Genomic DNA, 21,433 nt, shown 5'->3' on the forward strand with positions numbered 1-21,433 from the left:
GTGTTGCGCTCTCGTCCAGGCAGAAGCACGGCGGCCTCAGATCTTTTTGTCTGAGAGAGAAGAGAAGTGAATCCCCGCTGCCGCCGCCGCCGCCGCCGCCGCCGCCGAGGCTGTACAGCGTGTGTGTGTGTGTGCGCGAGGGGAGCGAGAGGGAGATCGCATGGAGCCGCGGCTGTAACACACGCACACTGTCAATACTCCGGCTCCCCCCCCCGCCCCACCGCAACAGTAACCCAATTCATTGTGTGATCCGGCAGCACCATGTTGAGTCTCATGTGCAGGCTGGATCGGTTGGGTTCGTGGTGCTGAGAGAGGCAGCGGGAGGAGGAATTACCGAGAGGTGCCCCTCTCCCTCCCTGCCTCCTCGCCCGTGTGCCGTGCGGAGACGGGACTCGCAATTACCGCACTCTCGGGGCTCCCTTATTCCTTTTAAACTTTTTTTTAAGCGAGCCCCTCTCCATGGCTGCTCCCCGGCCGAGCACGGGCACCTGGGTCTCTTAAAGACAAGGAGGAGCCGGGGGTTGTTGTTGTTGTCGTCGGCCGTTTTTTTTTTTTTTTTTAATTGGATTTTTTTTTTTACGAGAACCTTTTTTTTAATACAAAAATATGGCAAATTCGACGGGTAAAAACCACGCAGACCAGCGGAGAAAGGGACTCGCTTTCCTGGACGAGCTGCGGCAGTTTCACCACAGCAGAGGGTGAGGAAAATGGGGAGATGGAACGGGAGGGGGGGGGGAGGCTTTTAAACCGACCAGATCCAACTTCCAGCCCCTTCCCTGAAGGACACGGCAGCCCCAGCGAGGGGAGAAAAGGGGGCAGAGCTGACAAGTTGTGGTGTTTTGTGTGTATCTCCTTTGGCAGGTCTCCTTTTAAGAAGATCCCCGTGGTGGGTGGGAAGGAGCTGGATCTTCACGCTCTCTACACCAGAGTCACCACTTTAGGCGGATTTGGGAAGGTGAGTGGAAGTTTTAATTCGCCTTTCCCTCCCGCCGACCTCTTCCCAAAAGTCTCCCCCGAGCCCCGGGGGCGGCGGGGGGAGCCGGGGCGGCCGGGAACCGTCCTAGTTCGAGCCGGTTAGAGAAGGTGGGGGGTGGAAGGAGGAAGCGAGCAGGCAGGCAGGTCGGTGCCTCGGCCTTGTCGGCGGAGCGGAGAAGGGGGTACCCGGGGTCCGGCCCCCCCGCCCCAGCCGGGCCCCCCGGCCCGGGGCGCGGCGAGGGGCGAGCGGGGGGCGAGGGGCGGCCCCGGGGGGGGTGGGGGGGGGCGGTGGGGGCAGCACCGAGCGGCCCCTTCTCTCGCAGAGAGAGAGAGAGAGAGAGACAGGGAGAGTCTGAGCGCAGTTTTAGTGCAACTCAAAATTAGCGGGCATGTTTAACATCGATAATCGGCACGGAGCGTGGGCCGGGAAGCGATGCTCGCAGCCGGGGGGGGCGCCGGGCGCTGCCCCGCGGGCCCTTCCCGGGGAAAAACAACAAAAGGGGCACCCAAGACGGTGTGTAATCAAATAGCCATCTTTAGGCTTCGAGGCTGGGGACAGAAATGTAGGCCTCAAAAGAAAGGCCTGTCTCTCCGTGGCCGTGGATCCGTCCCGGGGGGACCCGCGGCCCAGGGGGCGCCCCCGCCGCCCGCCCGCATTTTAAACTTCTTCGGGTTTTTAACGGACCGCGGCAGGATTTAAAAGGGGGCGACAGAGGGACTCCCGATTGGTTATTGTCCAGGCGGCGACAACAAAAACAAACCCCGAAACCAGGCGGACCCTGGCCGCCGTGCCCCTCCGCCCCCCGAAATAATGGGGGTTTAACGAGTAAATAAAGTGAAATACCTGCGGGGAGCGGGATTACGCCCGAAGGGGCAGCGCTGCCCACTGTCAGTAAAATACAGCGTCCTAATTCCCCTCTGCATCCGTGGGGCTTACCCACCCCCCTTTCTTTTTATATAAATATCTTCTTTCCTTCATGGCAGCTTGTGTTTATGTGTGGTGGTCGCTGTCAGCGACGTGTTTACGTGTACGTGGTGTATCTCGGCCTGTGTGTTGTTTTTGACAGGTATCGGAGAAGAATCAGTGGGGAGAAATTGTGGAGGAGTTTAACTTTCCCAGAAGTTGTTCTAACGCTGCCTTCGCTTTAAAACAGTATTACTTGCGGTGAGTGCTATCAAACTGTTGCGGTAGTATTTTTTTAGAGCAGGGGGTTATATTTGGTTTTCAGTGTGTACGATAATAAAAAATATCCCTGCTCCTTAAAAAGGCTATAAAATAAAGCAGAAAGGACTTGCAATTCCTGACTGATCTGGTGTAGTGATCAGTTAAAAGTAATGCTGTTTTGTAGATATTTTATTTGTATTTTATTTGTATTTTACATCTGCAAGCCTTAAACTTTGAAGGGATCCCAGGTATATAAACAATATATGTCAGAGCCATTTTATTGATTGTTTTAGAAGGACAGTACTAAAGGACTGTTACTAGGGGACTGTGTTATTGTAGTTACAGAAACTTAGATTAATTTCTGGAGCATTGAAATGTGTTGATACATGTAAACTTGTTTACTGCTCGGTGGGGTCAGACGTTGAATGGAAATGCATCTGCAGGAAGGTAGACTGCTTTGGTTAAATTATATTGTTGTCAATTACTAGCAGCGTACACTATGTTTTATTTTAAAGTACAAAGAGCTAAATTTTTTTTTATTACTTGAAAAGCAGCAGATTTCTGCAGTTTTTGAAAATAAGATTGCATTCCTTGAAATGATACAGGTTATCTTTTGTGATGCAGATTATTTTTTAATGTAGCAGGGAGTTCATATTGAGTATTTTAAACTACTCTGTGTGGTACTCTTCACTTACTGGATGGCTTTTTTAAAATAATATTTATTAACTTCTGGTGATTCTTGAGGTGAAAAATTTTTGAATTATTGTGTGAACAGTGGGTTTAGATGCTATATAGAGGCAACTGTATTTCATTTAGAATAAAGTTTTATGTGTGTTGGTGAAGGAATGTAATTCTGTTTCTGAATAGTAAAAATTATATTTTTCATTGCAATTGCTGATAATGTAGATGTGCAATAAGTACAACAGATGAATGGGCTTTTGGGCTTCTGTTTTGGTGATCTGAGTACACGCAAGCTTTATCTGTCTCTAGTCTGGCCTTCTGAATTAGGAAATGCTGTAATTGTACAGGTGCACTTTCTATTGGTTGTCCTAGATTGACTTCCAGCTTGGAGCTGTAGAGTTCATAGCACAGTGGAGCAGTTATTGAGTTACAATGAGGTCTGGAAAACTGGAAAACCTTAGTCAGATATCTGTAGCTACTGATTTTTTCTTTTTCTGATGGTGACATATGATTGCTTTAAGATCCAAACTAAGAAAACGAATGACCGTTGTTAATAGCTTTAGCAAAGTTTATGATTGCTAGCAGGCCTAGGAGTGAAGTGGGAAGCTCACTTCAGGATATCCTTCTTTGCTGCTTGTTTGTTTCTTTATTTTCTTTACTACATAGTATTGAGATAGTGTTGCTGAATATTTGTTGGATCATAGAAGGCATTTTTGTTGCTTTTTGAGTTTTCCTTTCAGGCCATGTAGTGTATTAACTGACAAGATTTCACATATAATTTGCAAAATGATAGGGGGTTTTGTTGTTTTTTTTTTACTCTTTCCATTTTATTTTCATGTTTTGTAAGTGTTTGAATGGCCTAACTTTTGCTGTATAAGGTTGTATGTCATTTGTGTTTTCATCTGTATTTTGAAAGCATTTATATGCTGTGACAGTTAACACAATTAATGTTAATTTAGCCTTTTAATTACTAATAATTTTAATCAGATACTACTTTTTAATTTGGAATCAGACATACAAAAATGTTATTATTAGCATGCTGGTATTGACAATATTTAAAATACAGTTGCTGAAAATATGTATAAATGATTACACACAAATAATTGAAATTTGTTTTGTTTATTTGGCATTCAGGGAAAAAAGTTGATAAACAGTTAAGCTGAAAAATCTTTAAATATGTCTGTTTTCTGATATTCTCTGTGATTTACTTAGGTCATTCTGAAAAAACAGTCAAGGTGGTTGGGTTGTTTTTTTGCTTTTTTGTTTGTTTGGTTTGGTTTGGTTTTTTTAAGTTTTTCTAAATTACTGCTTTACTCACTGGTGCTTCTCAGATAATCTAAGTTTGACGTGACCTGTTTCCCAGCTGAGTTCACCTCCTTACATGTGCAGTAATGACTGTATACACACATGTCTTTGCTAGGTTAATGTTCTTTTAGCTTTAACCTAGAATATTTGGGGAGAGGATTTGGTTATAGAGAAAAAAGAAAGTGCTCCACTGCTAAACCTGTGAAAAGGTTCATGTTTATCTGTATTGAAGAACATAACCTAAGGTTTCTTACAGGGCTGAATTTTCATGAACTGTTGAGCAATTACCCCTGGAAAAAAAAATGTTTCTCTTGAATCTCTCAAGTATGACTATGATCCTGACCTCACTATTTTAGTGACTTTGCAAACAAAGCCAAACAAATTTAGGACTATCGACTTTATATAATTTTTTATCCAGTCTTATGCTGTGTGTCCTGTAAAGTGGGGGATCTGCATGGCAGATGGGACCCTGTGGAATTCAGAGGGATTCCATGGTATGCACCTACATGGATACATTTGCAGATTTGGATTAGTGGTGGTTTGTGATGAAAGTTGCTTCTTTCTATGAAACATCTGGCATAGCATGTTTCATGATCTGAAGCTACATGGAACACTTGCTGGTTTTGCTATGTTATCTCTAATACTGCTGCCATTTTGCTTAAAATTGCTGTGTAAATAATTCAGAAAGTTGAATGATTTGTGTGACATCTGTGGTCCTGTTGGCTTGATTAAATCAAATGTCTTGTAAAACAATCATCCGGTTATGGTTTTTCTAGGTAGTTGTGAGGTGTCTCTTTTTTTGTTTAAATACCTTTTTCATTTTGACTGTTGTGGAATTTTGCTTGGGTGTCTTTGGGAATGCATGTTAGGTTTCATTAAAGGTGCGAATTGTTTAAACTTCTGATATAAATCTGATAGGTTTTATGGAAGGTGATACTAGACAGTCCTATCTACCCCTTCTTCCTTGCGCTTCCCTCTCTTTTCTGTCACTGGAAAAAGTAATTTGTAATAGGGAAAGTCTCAGCCATTCAAACTTTGTGCCTGTGTTGCTTTGAGCTGTCTGCCAGGTGAAGTAATTTATGCACTGTGGTTCTTAGTGAGCAGTCAAAAGCCACAGTGCCGATAACCATTGATAGACTGTACTTGTTAATGTAGTTCTGTAAGTCTGTACAGCATCAGAGTGCAATTCCCTTGGATGTAGTGCAAATTAGATGTTTCATCTCAATTGAGGTGAATTAGTAAAGCATTTGCTAAATACTTTTTTAAAGATTATTTTATAATGTTAATGAAAATATTTTAATACAAGGTAATACATGTAAAAATTAGTAATGTGGGCATGCTTGTACATTTTTGTTAGTTGGTAAACATACAGTAGATGAAAAGAAAGTTAACATGAAATACAGCCTGTTTTTCATGTTAATGGTTGATTGGGTTACAGTCCCACAAAGAGTTGGGCTGATGTGACCTCCTGTGCCAGTATAAGGTTCTGTTGATTTTCATGCGAGCATAACAATACATCTGTTTCTGTTATGGATCTTCATCTATTCTTGGGGAGTGAGAGACCTTGTAAAGTAAGGGTGCAAATGAAATATGCCTAACTGAATTAAAAGTCAGTTTGCTTTTGAAAGGTATTTGTCTACATTAAGAGAAATTAGGTAAAAGAACTAAATGTGAGGTAAAGTAAATTTAAGTCTCAGTTCTGCAGAGAGTTCCTGAAAGGTGGGAAGTAGGGGTGTGTTGTAAGTTTCTGGTAAAGGCAGCAGAAACAGGTTAATGCTGGTTAAAGGTGAATAAGAATTTGCTGTTGTAAATATTGGGGAGGTAAGGGGAAGTTGAGTAGAGAGGAAAGAGGTCAGTTCATAAGTGAGAAATTTCATAGTTATTAAAAAGACAAGCCAATATGCTGTTTCCTGAAATTCCATATATAGTAGAATGAAAAGGTGTAAGCAGTTTAAAATCAGGACCATATGAAATAGTTATTGAAAACAAATAGAGGGGGTTTTTGAAAGATCTGAAGATACTTATAATCATTTAAATCTTCAAGGTGCTACTAAGAAATAGAATAATAGTACTGATTTCTTTAAAAAAATGGGTGGAGAAAAAGAAAAAAAATGAAGACCTTGATAAAGCTAAGGGATTCTGTTCGTAGTAAAATAATGGCAGAAATATTAGGGAAACAATAGTTAATAAGCAGTCTGGAATTTTCCAAGCAAAATTACTTTAAAAGAATTTTCTTTTGTTATTCTTGCTCAGTGTTTAAAATTAGGATCTGATGCAGGAACAGCATCTGCTCATAGATCAGTAAGTAAGGAGAAGTGCAGGACTGGCCTGCTTGCCAGATCTGATTGCGGGTTCAAGGCCCCAGTGGATGAAGAGAAAGTTGTAGCTGTAGTAATACTAAACATATTTTCTAAACTTCAAGTACATCTCAGAGTCTCTCATTAACAAATTATTTATGCATATGGATAGTCATCTGAATGAAAAAACGATTGAAGGACCATAAACAAAAATAGAACAAAGTATAAAGAGTAGATTTGTTGAGTCACAGCACTTTCAAGTGCTAAAAGAGTGACATCAGTGCTTACATATACATTTAGTAATACAAGTTTAGCCATTTGGGGCATATTTGGTATCTGGATTGATTAACTTTACAAGAAGGTCAATAGTAAGTACACTTATGACATTAGCAGACGATGATGATGGGAAGAGTTAAAACACAAGTCAGGGTAGAAAAAGAAAAGTTTATCCAAAGAAATTAGTCACATTGTTGGAAAATGTAAATGGGATTTAGTTTGGAAAATGCAAGCTATAACAGTTAAGGGACAGTAATCCAAAACAGGTATTCATTGTGAGGGAATAACCTGGAAAGCAGTATTGCTGAAAAAGGGATAGGAGTGATACCATGGGCCTGATAATCCTGTCAGTTGTGTGCACCCAACTCCCTTTCATATGAAAGGGATTTGTGCATGCTTCTGACAGGAGAAACAGGCCCCCATATGTAATATAATATATCAACTTCGTAAAAATCAAAACGAGTTCAGGTTGCATCCACAGAGACCCTGAACAAGTAGGAGATGAGTTTTTGTGTGAGGATGTGTGTCTGCGTCTCGAGCACCGTGTTACTCCCGGAGCCCATGCAACAGGTGGGGCAACTTAGCAGAAGCTTAGAGAAGGACAACAAAATGCTAAGGAGGTCGAAGGGTTTAACAATATCTGAGAAATAAGTACATCTTTCTTTGCTAAATTAATATTTTGGCTGACAATGGGAAATATTATCTTACAAGCATTTTGAAGGGCCTAAATACTTAAAAGGGAGATAATTTTAAATAAAATAAGAGGCTGTGTTAACACGTTAACTGGTATGAAATTTCAGAGCAGATAGCAGCACAAAACCCTGCAAGATGTAGCTATATAGCTTTTGAACAGTATGGCAAGCAGAGCTGGCGGGAAACCCACACCATGGGTCATTCAGAACTGGCCTGGTCAGAACACTGATACATGTGCAACAGGTAATGAGCCAGGGGCCAGCATAGAAATGGCCTGGATGACCTTACAGGTGCAGTCCATCCTTGAATAACACTATAATGAAGGCTTTTCATCTTACGTAGCTACAGACTTTCATGGCAACACTGCAGACTACACCTGCGGAATCTGTTGTGCTTCATTTTGTCACAAATCCTGCAGTCATTGGCCAGACAGGAAATAAATACATGGATGACATTTTTGTGATTTCTTTTTAAAATTATTTTTCCCCCCTCAAGATAAGAATTGTAATGCATGTTTGAGTCAGATGTCTGAGGCCTTGCTTTTAAAACTGAAACAAGTATTTTACGTAGTTGGAGGGGGAATTTTGTTTTAGCTGTACTGTAATCATGCAGTCAACATATTTGCAGTCAAGACTAGTTACTGTTCATGCTATAAAGCTTTACCTAGGACAATTAAATATGATGTTTGTTAAAATCTTAGAACACCTCTCAATGGAAGTCATTTATTTGCATGGATGTCTTGTCAGATTTGCTGGGAATTTGGTCAAAGGAAAACAGCGCTTATTATATGAAATTTGCATTAGGCCTCCTCTGCGGAGAGGAAACAGCAGGTGTAAGGAAGCACAGGTACCTTAAAATTGCTCTTCCTTAGAGTTATGTTGTGATACTAGTCACTATACAGGTGAGTTTGGCCTCTGTCAAAGTTTCTGAGCTTTTCCTTCAGAGGGTAAACTCTGCTGCTGAAAAACTTAGTGAAAAATTAGGGTGATGAATGTTAACATATTTTCTCTGCCTGATTATTTTTTCTGCAAGATTTTTTGCTAAAAGTGACCTAAATCACTGCTGCTACACTGAAATATATTGGTTTATTTGGGGAGGGGTGACTGTTCTTCAGTTTTAATACAGAATTCTGATTGTTTAACTTGAAAGCTTATCTGGACAGATGTCAGAACTAATAACCTACAAAGAGCACGTTTCTGGCAGCACTAGAACAACTGTGGTGACTGTTGGGACCTACTGAGTCTTCTCACAATTGGTGGAAAGCTAATATGTTAAGACTATTTTCTAATCTTTAACTGCAACAGTATCAAATTTAATTTATAGTTTAAAATTATTAATAGCTGTGGTAATGTCTTAGGTTTGAATAACTGGTAAGCGTATTACAATAAGATCAAGAATGCATATGGACTGCAAGGATATCACTTTTTCCCTTGTGAAGCAGAATAAGCCTGGGCTAAGAAAAGTTGTGGGTTTGTTGTGTTTTTACTTGTTTGTTTGTTTTTAATATTATAGAGCTAGTAGACTTTAGTCACCTTATTTCTTTGCAGTTAAACCTCAATAGATAAGACTTTCATACTCGTTTTTTTTTCTTTCCTAACCCATTCCCCAGTAATGAAATAGAGAAGTATGATTTGTCAAGTTTTACAGGTGAAGTACTAGAGGTACCACAGGGGCTCAGACCATTACTTCGTAAGTGCATGTCAAATAGGAATGAAATCCAAATACAGTAAAGCCCTTTTTTATAATGCTAGAATCCAGTTCTGACAGGCAAAATTCTTCTTCCTGAGCTTTAGTTAAACCTTTCATAAAAGGGGGCTACTATTATTTACTATCTTTTAAAATTCGTCTTTAATCTATAGCTGAGGAAGCACTGTTTGAAAAATAAACCAGGATAATGTTACGTTCTGTGAATTGGAAAACTGAAAAATTCGTATATAAGGGATTATGAGAATGGATTGTTTGTATTTTGTTTTGCTGTGTTTTGTTTCAAAGTGCTTGTTCAGAGTGGTGTCTTGCAGCTTAAATGGGGCTCCTTGGAGTAACTGTGGTAGCAGCCCACACTATTAGAAGACATAGAGTTCGTAGAAGGAATGGGTATAGGCCAGAGATCCCATCACATGATCTTGTTTCTGGTTATCAAGCTGATACGTATTTTTTCTGTGGCCTTAGTTAAATCATTTGCCGTCTTTTCATTCAAATTTATAAAGTGGGTATAGAGAAGAGCAACGAAGCTGGTGAAGGGGCTGGAGAACAGGCCTTATGAGGAACGGCTGAGAGAGCTGGGGTTGTTTAGCCTGGAGAAGAGGAGGCTGAGGGGAGACCTCATTGCTCTCTATAACTACCTGAAAGGAGGTTGTAGAGAGGAGGGTGCTGGCCTCTTCTCCCAAGTGACAGGGGACAGGACAAGAGGAAATGGCCTCAAGCTCCGCCAGGGGAGATTTAGGCTGGACATTAGGAAAAAATTTTTCACAGAAGGGGTCATTGGGCACTGGAACGGGCCACCCAGAGAGGTGGTTGAGTCACCTTCCCTGGAGGTGTTTAAGGCACAGGTGGACGAGGTGCTAGGGGGCATGTTTTAGTGTTTGATAGGAATGGTTGGACTCAATGATCCGGTGGGTCTCTTCCAACCTGGTTATTCTATGGTTCTATGATTCTGTGATGTTTGTTTACCTATCTCACAGAGAAGTGTGAGACCATAAGCTCTTTAATGCAGGGATTGTGTCTCTTCATGCTTCTATGTCATATCTTAAATATTTGAAAATGAATATAAATTAGGAATATATGAGGAAAATAAAACTATTCATAAGCTTGTTTGCCCACTGCAATGTTAAGAAGCAGAAAATATAGCATAGATGAGTGGAAGAACAGTCTTTATTCCTTAGGGAATAAACAAATTTGGGATACCTAAACAGAGAAATATTGGAACGGTTAAAAGAAAGAAGCTTATCTTTAAGGAAGGATAATAAAGCAGCAAGATGGTACCCAGAATAGTGAGCTTAGGCTTTGCCTGAGGTACTAGATTAGTGAGCTAGGTATCACACCTAAAATACAATCTCCTTGGAGCAACAAGTTCCAAGTCTGAGCAGACCCAAACCAGATTTTCAGGAACAAGGTAGTGACACTGAGTTCTGTACTTTTTGTTTTTGTAAGGGAAACTGAATGTGCATGCATTTATTTTAACTCCAGATAAATTGTAGCAAGCCAGCTATGCTGCAAGAGGGATTGCATACTATTATAGTAGAGAGGAGTTCTGTTGAATAATGCAGTGGAGCATGTTTGTCTGCAAGAGTGAATTGTGTTCATACTGTTTTCCTTTTTTATTGGTGTGGGAGGAGCAATTGTTCAGATTAGTAGTCTTTTAGAATAATTTACAGTGTTACTTGTCAGTCCTTAGCTACCCAAAATACCAAAAAATCCTGGTAAGTGAGGCGATCATTCTGATGCAGAGACCTTTTCTCTCTCCATGTTTGCTAGGCTTTTCATATGTTTGCTGAAGTTTAGATGGGTCATACTTAAGGCTGCATGCATTTCTCCATTGCTACGTGCTGTGACGTCTGCCTCCCAGTCCAAAGGTTGCTATGCTTTCATGATAATCCACATGGAGGGATTCTCAGCTCTGTTAATCACTAAATTGTGTGACTACCTTGGAGTAGATTTGTTAAAGTTCTTTGGAGAAGTGCTATAACAACATGTAATACTAGGACATAATGTGTTTGGGTAACTTTGTTTGGAGTACATCCCACGGGCTTAATTAGGCTAAATAGTAATAGTGTACTTTGGGGGTAAATCTAGCATGTTCTGAGTATGTTAACGATGGTTATGGCATAGGATAGGTGTAGTACTGTGTGTGTGCTTTTGTTTGGGTTTTTTCTAGGTATATTTTTAAAGAAAACTTACGGAAATAAAGTCAGGGACAGTTCTTCCCTTACATGGTAATTTTGCTCAGGAGTATCTAGGTTCTGGTGACCTCAGCTCACTGATGTAGAATCCAGGCAGTGGCCAGGTAAACAGTGCCGTGTTCCAGAATTCATATGTCCTCCCTAATTTTTGTGGGGATAGTAGAGCTTTGAAACACTGGAGATGACAGAGCTGTTTCTTGGACACTTTTCTACCCCCAGTACCATCTATGAAAACCTGGGAAAGTTCATATTTCTAACAGTATTCATTCATGTACAGTTGCACAGTAAATACCTGAAAAAATCAGGAAAGACCTCATTTAAGTATGAATGTACAACCTTAACTTTGTCTCTAGGGAATATTCTTCATAATAGAGCCTTGTACTCTCTGTGGTAAATAGGAATAAATTCCATAGTAGTATTAATCTGTTGTATCAGTGTGGGGTACCTTTTTTTCTCCTCATATGCATACATGTTCTGGCTTCATTGTTCAACATGGTAATTGATTAATCTTACTATTGGTTATTTCCAGGAAGGATTAGAGTGTGCTTTCTGGGCATCCTTTCCCCTATCTTGGCTTCCATGGTGTTACATGCATGGGCCAATTCAGACATCCTTTCCTTTGCTTGGGGACTGAGCAGGATTCACTTGGTTGCAACACAACTTACCCTGGCTGCCAAGCTCACAGGTCTTTTTATCTCTCACTCTCTGCTAATCTTCATCTTCTCAGTTTTTGACCACAAGCTGGAAGCAGTCTTCTGTTCTTTGACCCTTTGATGTCTGTGCCCATTGACTGCACGTGGAATGTTTACCGTAATCAAGTGAATTCCTAATTATAAAGAAAACCAAAGGAAAGTAAAGGTGCATGCAGGTAAAAGAGCAAGAGAACAAACCACTAAATGTCAGGTGCCTAGCAACAGTAAAATAATGAATTTTACAGCAAAAGGATAATAGATTTCATGGTATTTGAAAAAAACATTTCTGCAGCTGTGGACATACTGAATTCACAGGATCCATATGAATATTTAAAGGATATTTCACACACCTTAAAAATGTGCTTTCAGGTACTCTGCAGACCCAGTCAGGCATTGCAGCATTGGTGTGTATTTTGTTTGTTCCTCCAAGGTCACTTTTATAAGTTTAAGGTACAGAAATACAATTTTTTTTATGTAGTGAGAATTTTGTTCTTGAACACAATTCTGTGCAAAGGGCGATCCCTGTAGTGAGTTACTGTGTTTAACTGGATTTGAAGAATATACAGGGCCCTAACTCCTGTAGAGCTTGGAATACCTTAATAAGCATTTTTTTTAAATGCTTCAAAGTGTTTTATTGCCTTCACATTTAGCTAAACTTGTTATCTTGTTTAACACCACGTGCTTCTCTGTTTATATAACATGAATTTATTTATTAAAAAGATGTTATGTTAGTCAATAGATATGGAATCATAGTAGAAGTGCAAAAGGTTAGAAAATCAAAATACAATACATGGTGACAATGACTTCATCACATTCAGTATTGTTTCATTAATGGTTCTACAGTCAGCATGCTGTTATTACTGAAATATAGTTACGTTCCTAGAAAGGTGAGGTTTTTCAATAGATGAATGCAAGTTGTTTTTTTTTCTAATTAGTTTTTTTTGTATTACCAGTAAGTCACATTTTGCTGTAGCAGCTTTCATTCTTCTAATAAGCAGTTTAGCTGTATTTTAAAAAGAGTTAGTCCAGCTGTTGAAGAAAGTGCCTCTTTAGCAAGATCAAAGAAAAAGGTGACTTAAAAATAGTCTGCTGTTCTGTACGTAACTATAAACAAGCGCACAGCTTCCCTGAATGTACTGATGTATTTCTGTGTGGATATTTGAGTGCAACGCAGTTTAAAATCATGATTGTCCATAAATGTACGTGCCTGGTAGAAAGCAAAAATATTACATTAGTTTTATGATGACTTGGTTCTTCTGTAGATCTGCTGTAAGAACTGTGTTTGTAGATTTTTGCCCATGTGGAATTCTTTCTAGATCTGCTTTAGGGAGAATTTCAACCCTGTCTTCAGAGCTGGGCTGAAATCTGTGGCATCCTGTCTCAGTCCTGCAGTGTGCTCATGGAGCTTGGGTGTGTTAAGATCTGGACTACGTATATTATAAATACAAAGCATGTCTGCTTTGGCAAGGGAAGAAACTGAAAAAGTGAAGTCAATGAAGATATATTCAAAACTTAAGACACTGAAATTGGTGTAAACAGTGTGTTCATTTCTTTAGTTGTCCTCAGGAGGCCTTTGCATGTCAGCAGAACTTGCAGAGTCAAGGTTTGGTGATTGTTTTCTTTTTTAAAGAGTTTATGAAAGCAACAGGATTTGGTTTTTATATGAGTAAGTTAATTTAAGCATGCTTTTTTTGGGTGGGAGGACTGCTTGGTGATCTAGCCAAGTAAGGTAAACAAAAAGCTGTTACCATTATTTCTTGTTTTCAAAAACTTATCAAAGAATTCACTCATTTCTTTATTATAATTTCTCTAGCGTAGTGTGATCTGTAGCATTGCTGAATTAGAGTACTCACTCATAACAGCAAAATAAGTATGATTAAAACCTTTTTTATATTGTGGATGTAATGGTGGAAGGTTATAGTGAAGTAGACAGAACACAAATACGATCGTTCAGTTAACATACAACATACAGCAACAGGTATGGGATTGTTGATCTGGTTGCCTTACATAGATGAAACTTTAAAGGGTGTGTTGTACAGGATTCTGCCATAGAAGGTTTCCAGGTGGAAGTGACTCTCAGAGCTGTATCTTTTTCCTCAAGGACTTTTTTGTTCTGCTGGTATGTGTTTGCTCTGGTTTGTGGCTTCAGACTTCATCTATTTCTTGACTGGGCAGCTGTGCATCAGGAAGATGCACATCTCCTGAGGAGGCAGCAAGCTGATCCAAATGTGCAGCTTGGAGGCTCTGAAGTGTAAGTGTACTGCTAGGTTGCTGGCCTGGCAGAAGACGCGGGTACTCCCAGCTGTCAGCTACCCACCTGAGAGGCACGTGCCAACTCTGCCTCCGCTTGGGCCAGATAACAGAGGCTGCTTCTCGGTCACACGTAGGCCAAAGAAAGAAGACAAGGCCTTTGGAGGTATTTAAATGAGAGGGGGAGAGGAGATCACTTGAGCGCAGGTAATGAATTGCAATAGGAAGGAGTGTGAATATAGAGTGAGCCGGATGCATTGGTACATTGGGTGAGAAGGCAGGAATGTGGGAATGTTGGTGGAGAGAAGGGAAGGGCAGATGGGGTAGGTACTGTAGAAGGAAAAGGAGGGATTATGTAATCAAATGCTGGTAAGTTAGTCCTTAATGGCCAACTCCTTGATTTAAAATGGTCACAGATATTAACTGTCTTGTAACCCAGATGCTGGGTTGCTTCTGAGTGAAGGCTGTCATTATTTATAAAATGCCGAGTGGTCCCCCATTTGAGTTGCACCATCTGCTCTCTACAGTGAGAATCTAATTCACAGGCACAAACCTTCCAGTGGCTCTTACGCATCTTTGCTTGCACTGCCAGTGCTGCATGAACAGAATTAATTTCTGTTGTATTAGTTTATATTTTTCATTAACACTGACTTTACCATTTTAATTTTGTTTTAAAAAGTCTGTCATCATCACAATTACTGTTACTTCAGTCCTTATAGTAAAATATCATAAAGGCATAAAATTGCATATAATCAAATAAAGGACTTTATCTGTTCCTTAAAGAGCTTGCAGGGAGAAAGAGCTCATCTTGGAAAATACTTCTTCATGGGCATTTCTGCACATAAAGCTAAGAGGGATACAGTTGTGGAACAGTAAGGGTTTCTTCAAATGCTGTTGTTACTTTGAGAAAATCAGTAATATTGATGAATACTTTATTTTATATGTTGATTATGTAAGAAATGCATGAATTTTACTGTATATGTGTATATATAGGATCTACAAGCCTGAATGTCAGCCTAATTTTGTGAGAGGTTGCATGGGCTTTCTGTCCCACCTCTAATATTATATATATATTAAGAATGAATTCTCGATGAGAGAGGAAAAGATTTAATGGAGCAAACTCTCAAAAATTCTAAGAAATTTTTTTACCCCTACAAACAGAGATTTAGAGACCAAGTTTGGATCTTATGGGTGGAAGTATGTGCAAAGTACTCTTCCTTTTTGACAGTTCTTGGTCATATCAGATAGGAAGCTGTTGCTTGGCCTAGGCCTTAGGCTTTTTTAATTTGGAAAGAGAACTTTTAAACTCAGCCAGCTCCAAACAGAGTATATAAAATGGCTGCTTAAAACTACTCCAAGCTATGGAATGTGAGTGCTGATCCAAACACTAAATGGGCAGAGGGCAGATGAATTAGTCAGTGGGCAAACTATATTTTCCATGCATTTCTGCAATTTCTATTGTGTTATGCAGATATTATCATATAGCTGCATAGTTTGTTTCTGCTATGATTGGAATGATTTTTGCTATTAAATATTTTTTCTTTTTTATTTTCTTTTTTCTTTTGGCTAAAAGATAACGTAAATTTGTGTTTAGCAATAGTGCTTATTGCGACTCTTTTGAGCTGTCAGCCACACCGATGTCTCCAGAGAATGAAACTAACACATTATTTAAAATGTGTACACATCTCCTTTCTCTACCTCTTGCCCTACCTCAGCGTATAGAGGAGGGTGGAAATAGAGCATAGGTAATCATTCTTTCTTACCTATGTGTATCAGAAATTATTGCTGTTACCTTACATAGCAGCTTGTGGTATCCTTTTCTTCAGTAGACAGTCCTGCTGTCCCCTTGAGAAGATGCTGTGCTGCTGGTGTTGCCCCCCAGTAGTGATATGAGCTCTGCTTTTAGAGTTCTGATGGTGATGTGGGCTTGTTTTGGGTGTTCTGTTTTGTTCTTTTTGTTCTTCTTTTAATTCTAGAGATCTGCTTTCATGGAGACCTGCATCAGGGTTCTGCTGATTTTATTAGCTGTAAAGGAATACAAGCTACCAAATTTCAGTCTTGAGTTGTTGGTTTACTTGTTTATTTTTAATAGATCAAGTTTGATAAGTTATTCATATTGCCTTCTGGTTCCTTTTCTGAAAAGAAGGGTTTTTTTTGTTTCCCTCTTTTTTAAATTTGTGGTGGTCTTCATGTGTACCCAGGGAAGTCCTATTATAGACTAAGCGGAAAGAACAATACCAAGAGTATAGAGGAAAAGATTCCACACATTTAGGCAAATACTCATTCTTGATATCTTCTCCCCTCCCTTTCCCCACCGACCTTTTCAACTGGTTTTTACTACAGTAGATCAAGTCTTGTCACTTAGGTTATTTTCAGGGCTTAACAGTTGTCTTCTTGGGAGTTATTTACTGATGGAGATAAATAGGAGTTTTGGTTAGTGCTTAAAATGGAGCGGCAATTTAATGAGAATGATCAGGTTAGTAAAAACTTCTGAAGGGCTCTGAGTAGTGTGTACGTGGATACTGAATGAGGAAGAGAGAGAAAGATCAGAGGATCTTAGGGAGTTTTAAAATGAAGATACGATCAGAGGATCTTAGTGAGTTTTAAAATGAAGGTATATGATGATGAAAGAGGTTGTAATTTTTGTGGTGCATTCAAGAAAGCTGAGTAGGGAGCTTTTGCCAGGAGTGGTCCTGGAACAGGAGAGCTTTCATAGTCACAGGCTGTCAGGTGTAATGTTTATGTGTTTATAGATTTTATATGCAAAAAGCATAATTGAGAGAACATTATACATTGATGATCAAGGAGGCAATGATAGATTAATGACATATGTAAAGTAAAATAGCAGAGTTCATCAAGGGATGATAGCAAAAGTTACAAGTGTTGAGACAGGTAGACTTGTGGAGGTCAGTGAGTGCATACCGAATTATGCTCGAAACATTTTCCTTGACCATGAGAAATTCTTATGTTATCAAGACACATAATCAAACAAAATTATGATGGTACCATGAGGATATTTGGTGAAAGAGTACAAATAGCATAGAGTTAAAACAATGACACAGGACATGCGTGGCTGACTATGAGCAGTATATAATTGACAGTTAAGGTTGAAAATGGTGTAAGAAATCAAGTGTAAAATGAACCAAAAAGGCTAAAAAGAGAATAAATTCCAGTAGCCATATGGTAGTAGGGTATTTAAGGCATTATTTATGTAATGTTTTGTATTTATTTCCTTACAACCAAGTTGGTTGAGGGTTTTTTTTTTAGTGGTGGTTTTGTTTTATTTTACTGAAAAAAAGTATGTTAGAAAGTGTACCAGTTGGAGTTTGTGTTTTCTTTTTTTACTTTTAAGCATGAGGTATTGCTGTTATGGACCTCTCTTAAAATTTAAGTGCTGATCAGTTCAGAGACCACAACTGTGGTGCCTGGCGATAATCCAGCTTCTGCTACACAAGGCAAGAACATCTTCCCTTAGAGAAAGGAAATCCCATGGAAGTATGTTTCTGCAAGATCATGCTGGAGAGCAACAGTACTTACTTGCTGGATGTGACTAACATTGTTGCTTTACTTTTTTTCCCTTTGTTTCTCAGTCTTCATGTATCTTTTTGTGCACTCATGTTCAGACCTTAATGTGGGTGTTAATTGAGGAGTCAAATAATATACTGACTCCAACATAAACAAGCAAGAGTGAAATAAATGTTGATCTAAGTGTGAAATGAGATCATCTGTAGGACTGATTTTTCCCACTTAACCTTTGTCTAAAAAAAACAGATAGGCATGCTTTTAATCAGCAACATGTTATTGAGCAAGTGGCATCTTTTTGAGCACGTGGTTGATCTTCCACCACTTTTTCATGTCTGTATTAGTGCTTCAGAATTCTAAAACGGGTTCCCAGCTATCACCTGCCTTGTGGGATATTCTCTGTAGCACCCTACTTGTCTTAATAATCAGGGTTTAAATGCAGTCTGTGGGTGGAGTTGCACTGTATTCCATTTCCAGCTGGGCATACTTTGACCTGTAATTGGGGGGTTATCCTGAGTCTGAACTGATACAGTTACCTACCTAAAAGTTTGAGAACTGCCAAGAGCAGCATTTCTCACTCTCACGGTAAAACAGATGTATCTTAATCTTAGAAAATGTTCCGTATTCACCTTCAGTAATGCAGTGCAGTATGTGAAACTAACCTTCTCAGGGACTGGCAAGATTTTTTTGGTAAGAACACCTTACAAGAGGTACTTGGTTGAATGGGTGCTTCTTTTCATGTACTGTAGTTCTCAGGCTTGAGACAAGGTTGCAGGCTTGTTTGCATTTAACAAAATGCTGTTTACAACAACAAATGTTTGTGGGCTTGAAAATGGATTCTTGGGGTTTTATTTTGCAGTTGTATTGCAAGGATATTTCATACCTAAGAAATTTTATTTAATTAAAGTTGGGGTTTTTTTTTCCAGAGTACTTTACTGAAAGGGAAGTGATAGCAGAGGAAGGACTACTTTAGCAGTGGAATAACTTTATCATGGGCTAGCTGGCACCTAAGTATTTTGTGTTCTATGAGCCTCTGTCTTAAGACTATGGAGTCAAGGAACTTTTCTCACAAAGGAGAGTTTCTCAGCTTATAATAGGAAGCTTTTGTATCTCCTGTCTCATTATGTTGAAGTGGTTTGGAAGTTTAGAGTATAGTTAGAAACTTCCTTTGTTCATGCTAGTAGTAATATTTTTGTGTGGATTATGAAAATTTAAGTGCCAGTGTCCTGATGAATCAAGGACACAGTTATCGCCAAATTTTAGCAGCCAGTTTTCCATTAACCTTTCTCAAGCTTTTCCTTCTCAATGTTTCGCTTCTGCATTTTTGTGTTTGAGGCTGTCCTGATTAAGTAGGGGGTTTTACTTGTTTGTAAACTTTCCCTAGAGGTACTAGTGTTCATGTGTTTAGTCCCTTATTTCATCACTGGAGTAAACAGGCAGTACTTGTACATACAAAAAGGTAAGCAAATCTGCTTTCTTTTACCATTCTGAAAATGATTGATTTACTACAACATTAATATCAATCAATTTTAGGCCTTACCTTACATAGTGATCTCAAAAATAAATAAGTTACTTTACCTGTAGTTAGAGCAGCTCACCCTTGGCCTGGTTTTAATGTTGTGTTGCTCATGAACACAGCAAATCCATTGCCTTCCTGCAGTAGTAGTGAAGAAGCTACTTTAGTACTTTTACTTTTTAATCAGACAGCGCAAGGACAGTAGAAGGGTCAGCTTTATGGTTGGTATAAAGCAGATGATGTCTACGTATCACTTGTATGGAAGAGTAGGGAGGAATTGTAATTAACCTTCTATGTAGTAATGTTTTACCTGTCACTTAAAGACTGATGGTGAGTGCGTATTTGCCTTTCGTCTCAAGCAGGTGACTAGTGCTACTTCCCATAGATTTTTAAATTAGGGATGTTCTCTCAGTGGGACACCGAATAGTGCCAGGGTTCCCTGGTTTCAGAAGTTTTCAGTGTGTTGCATTTTTTGTCAGGTCTGTGGCTTAGTAAATCTGTCTAATAGTAATTCGATTAATCCAATATGTGCTCATGTTACTGTTGTACATTTGAGAACTACCTACATACCAATTATACACTGTATAAAACAGATTTAATTCTGGTAAAGAGTTAGTTCTGAATATGTATTTACTACAAAAATTAAATATGTATTAAGATTTTACATTTGCTTTTTAGATCAGGTAATATTTTTAAAAGACAAAAAAAAATTTTACAATATGCATTATGTTGCAATAAAAAACATCCCTGAAGCGAATCGTATGTTTAAATGTATTATTATTTGCAGATTATGGTTAGCATAATAGAATTTTACGGTAGTACAGTTTTGGTAAGAGTGGCTTTCACTGTGACTCTCTATGTAATATGGTTTGGAGGGAAAATATTCTGATTGGCATTTAAGGAAAACGGTTACATTCTGGAAAATTTTGGAACAATTTGGAACAATTAATTTACATACAGTTAAGATAATCTATTTTAACGAAGAATGATTTTCCTTTGTTCCAAAAATGTCAGAAACACTCATTTGAGGGACAGTTTGTATAATTACTTACAATTAAAAGGATAAGGAGTCTTGTTCTGGGCTTTTGCTTTAGATATTTAGGGTTGTGAACTGAGGCCTTAGATTTAACCTACTAGAAAATCTGCTTCCTTGCCTCTTCCATTATGGTATTTTCAGACTTTTCTTATTTCCTGAACTACTTCTGGCTGTAGCAGACTACTGCAATTTGACAAGGTCAAAGCCGTATCGTTAGAGAATTGCCTTCCATTTGTCCCATTGTCTGCATTTTAGGTAGTTAAAATTGTCTTTCCTTTTCTTTCTTCTTTATTCGTGTTCTTCAGTTTAATTTGACAGCATGTCAGAATGATAACTAAATACGAATGGCATCTATCCCACTGTCAAAAGAGCAAGGATTAGCATATGCTCTAGCCAGGGTGATCCATAAATTGTTTTTGGGACTCGGGAGTAGTGATGATGGGGAAAGAACAATTTGGTTTTTCTGAACACCTTCCTGTTCTGAAATATTTTCAACTGTGCCGGTTTCCCTTTTTCCTTTTTAAACACAGGAAATTGAAGAAATATAGCAGAAGTTTCCCATCTTTTGATGAGGGGGTGGAGGAAGTTGGCTCTTGCCTTCCCCAACTCATCTTGTGATAGTATGAGCTCATGACCCTTGTCTGGGATGATTACTTTCTACCTCTTAAGCTCAAGTATTATTGGACAGTTGGAAAAATTAGTAGTGCATTGCTTTTAATTTTCTTATTGAATCCCATTTCTTAAAAAGAAACAGGAGTTCGGATTTAAAACAAACACTCCTCCACCACCCCAACCTAAAGAATTTCGGAAATGTCAGAATTATGTACCTGACTTGTCATTTATGCATTTTCTTAAAATGAGTCAGGGCTTTCCCTCCAGTTCCTAGACATGCTCAGAGATGGATATGTAAAGGCATAGAAATAGGGGACCCTTCATCTAGTGTCTTAGGAACTTTTACAAGCTACCAAGAACAGTCGGTTTTGCAGCATATTTTTAAGTAGCTTTAGCAAGGAAGAAGTTTATCTACCTGCTGATAAGGTGTTAAATGGTATATTTTCCAAGAGCCATATTTATGTGCATGATAGAAGATGAACTTTTATAAAGATAAAAGATGTCTTTTTTTTTT

General features: G+C 39.0%; 1 protein-coding gene across 2 annotated transcripts in view; it reads left to right on the forward strand.

The window, feature by feature from the left end:
- Positions 1-217: 217 nt before the first annotated feature.
- ARID2 (AT-rich interaction domain 2) overlaps positions 218-21,433 on the forward strand; it is a 106,807-nt gene continuing 85,591 nt past the window's right edge. The window contains exons 1-3 of one of the 2 annotated variants that reach the window (XM_069852058.1): positions 218-698; positions 862-955; positions 2,043-2,140. In XM_069852058.1, the coding sequence (XP_069708159.1) occupies positions 607-698; positions 862-955; positions 2,043-2,140 (284 nt within the window). In that variant the 5' untranslated portion in view covers positions 218-606. Of the gene's footprint in view, positions 699-861; positions 956-1,393; positions 1,490-2,042; positions 2,141-21,433 lie in introns of those variants that run through there. The other variant, XM_069852067.1, reaches the window with a different exon arrangement.

Source organism: Phaenicophaeus curvirostris, chromosome 1, assembly GCF_032191515.1.
Source record: "Phaenicophaeus curvirostris isolate KB17595 chromosome 1, BPBGC_Pcur_1.0, whole genome shotgun sequence".
NCBI lineage: Eukaryota > Metazoa > Chordata > Aves > Cuculiformes > Cuculidae > Phaenicophaeus > Phaenicophaeus curvirostris.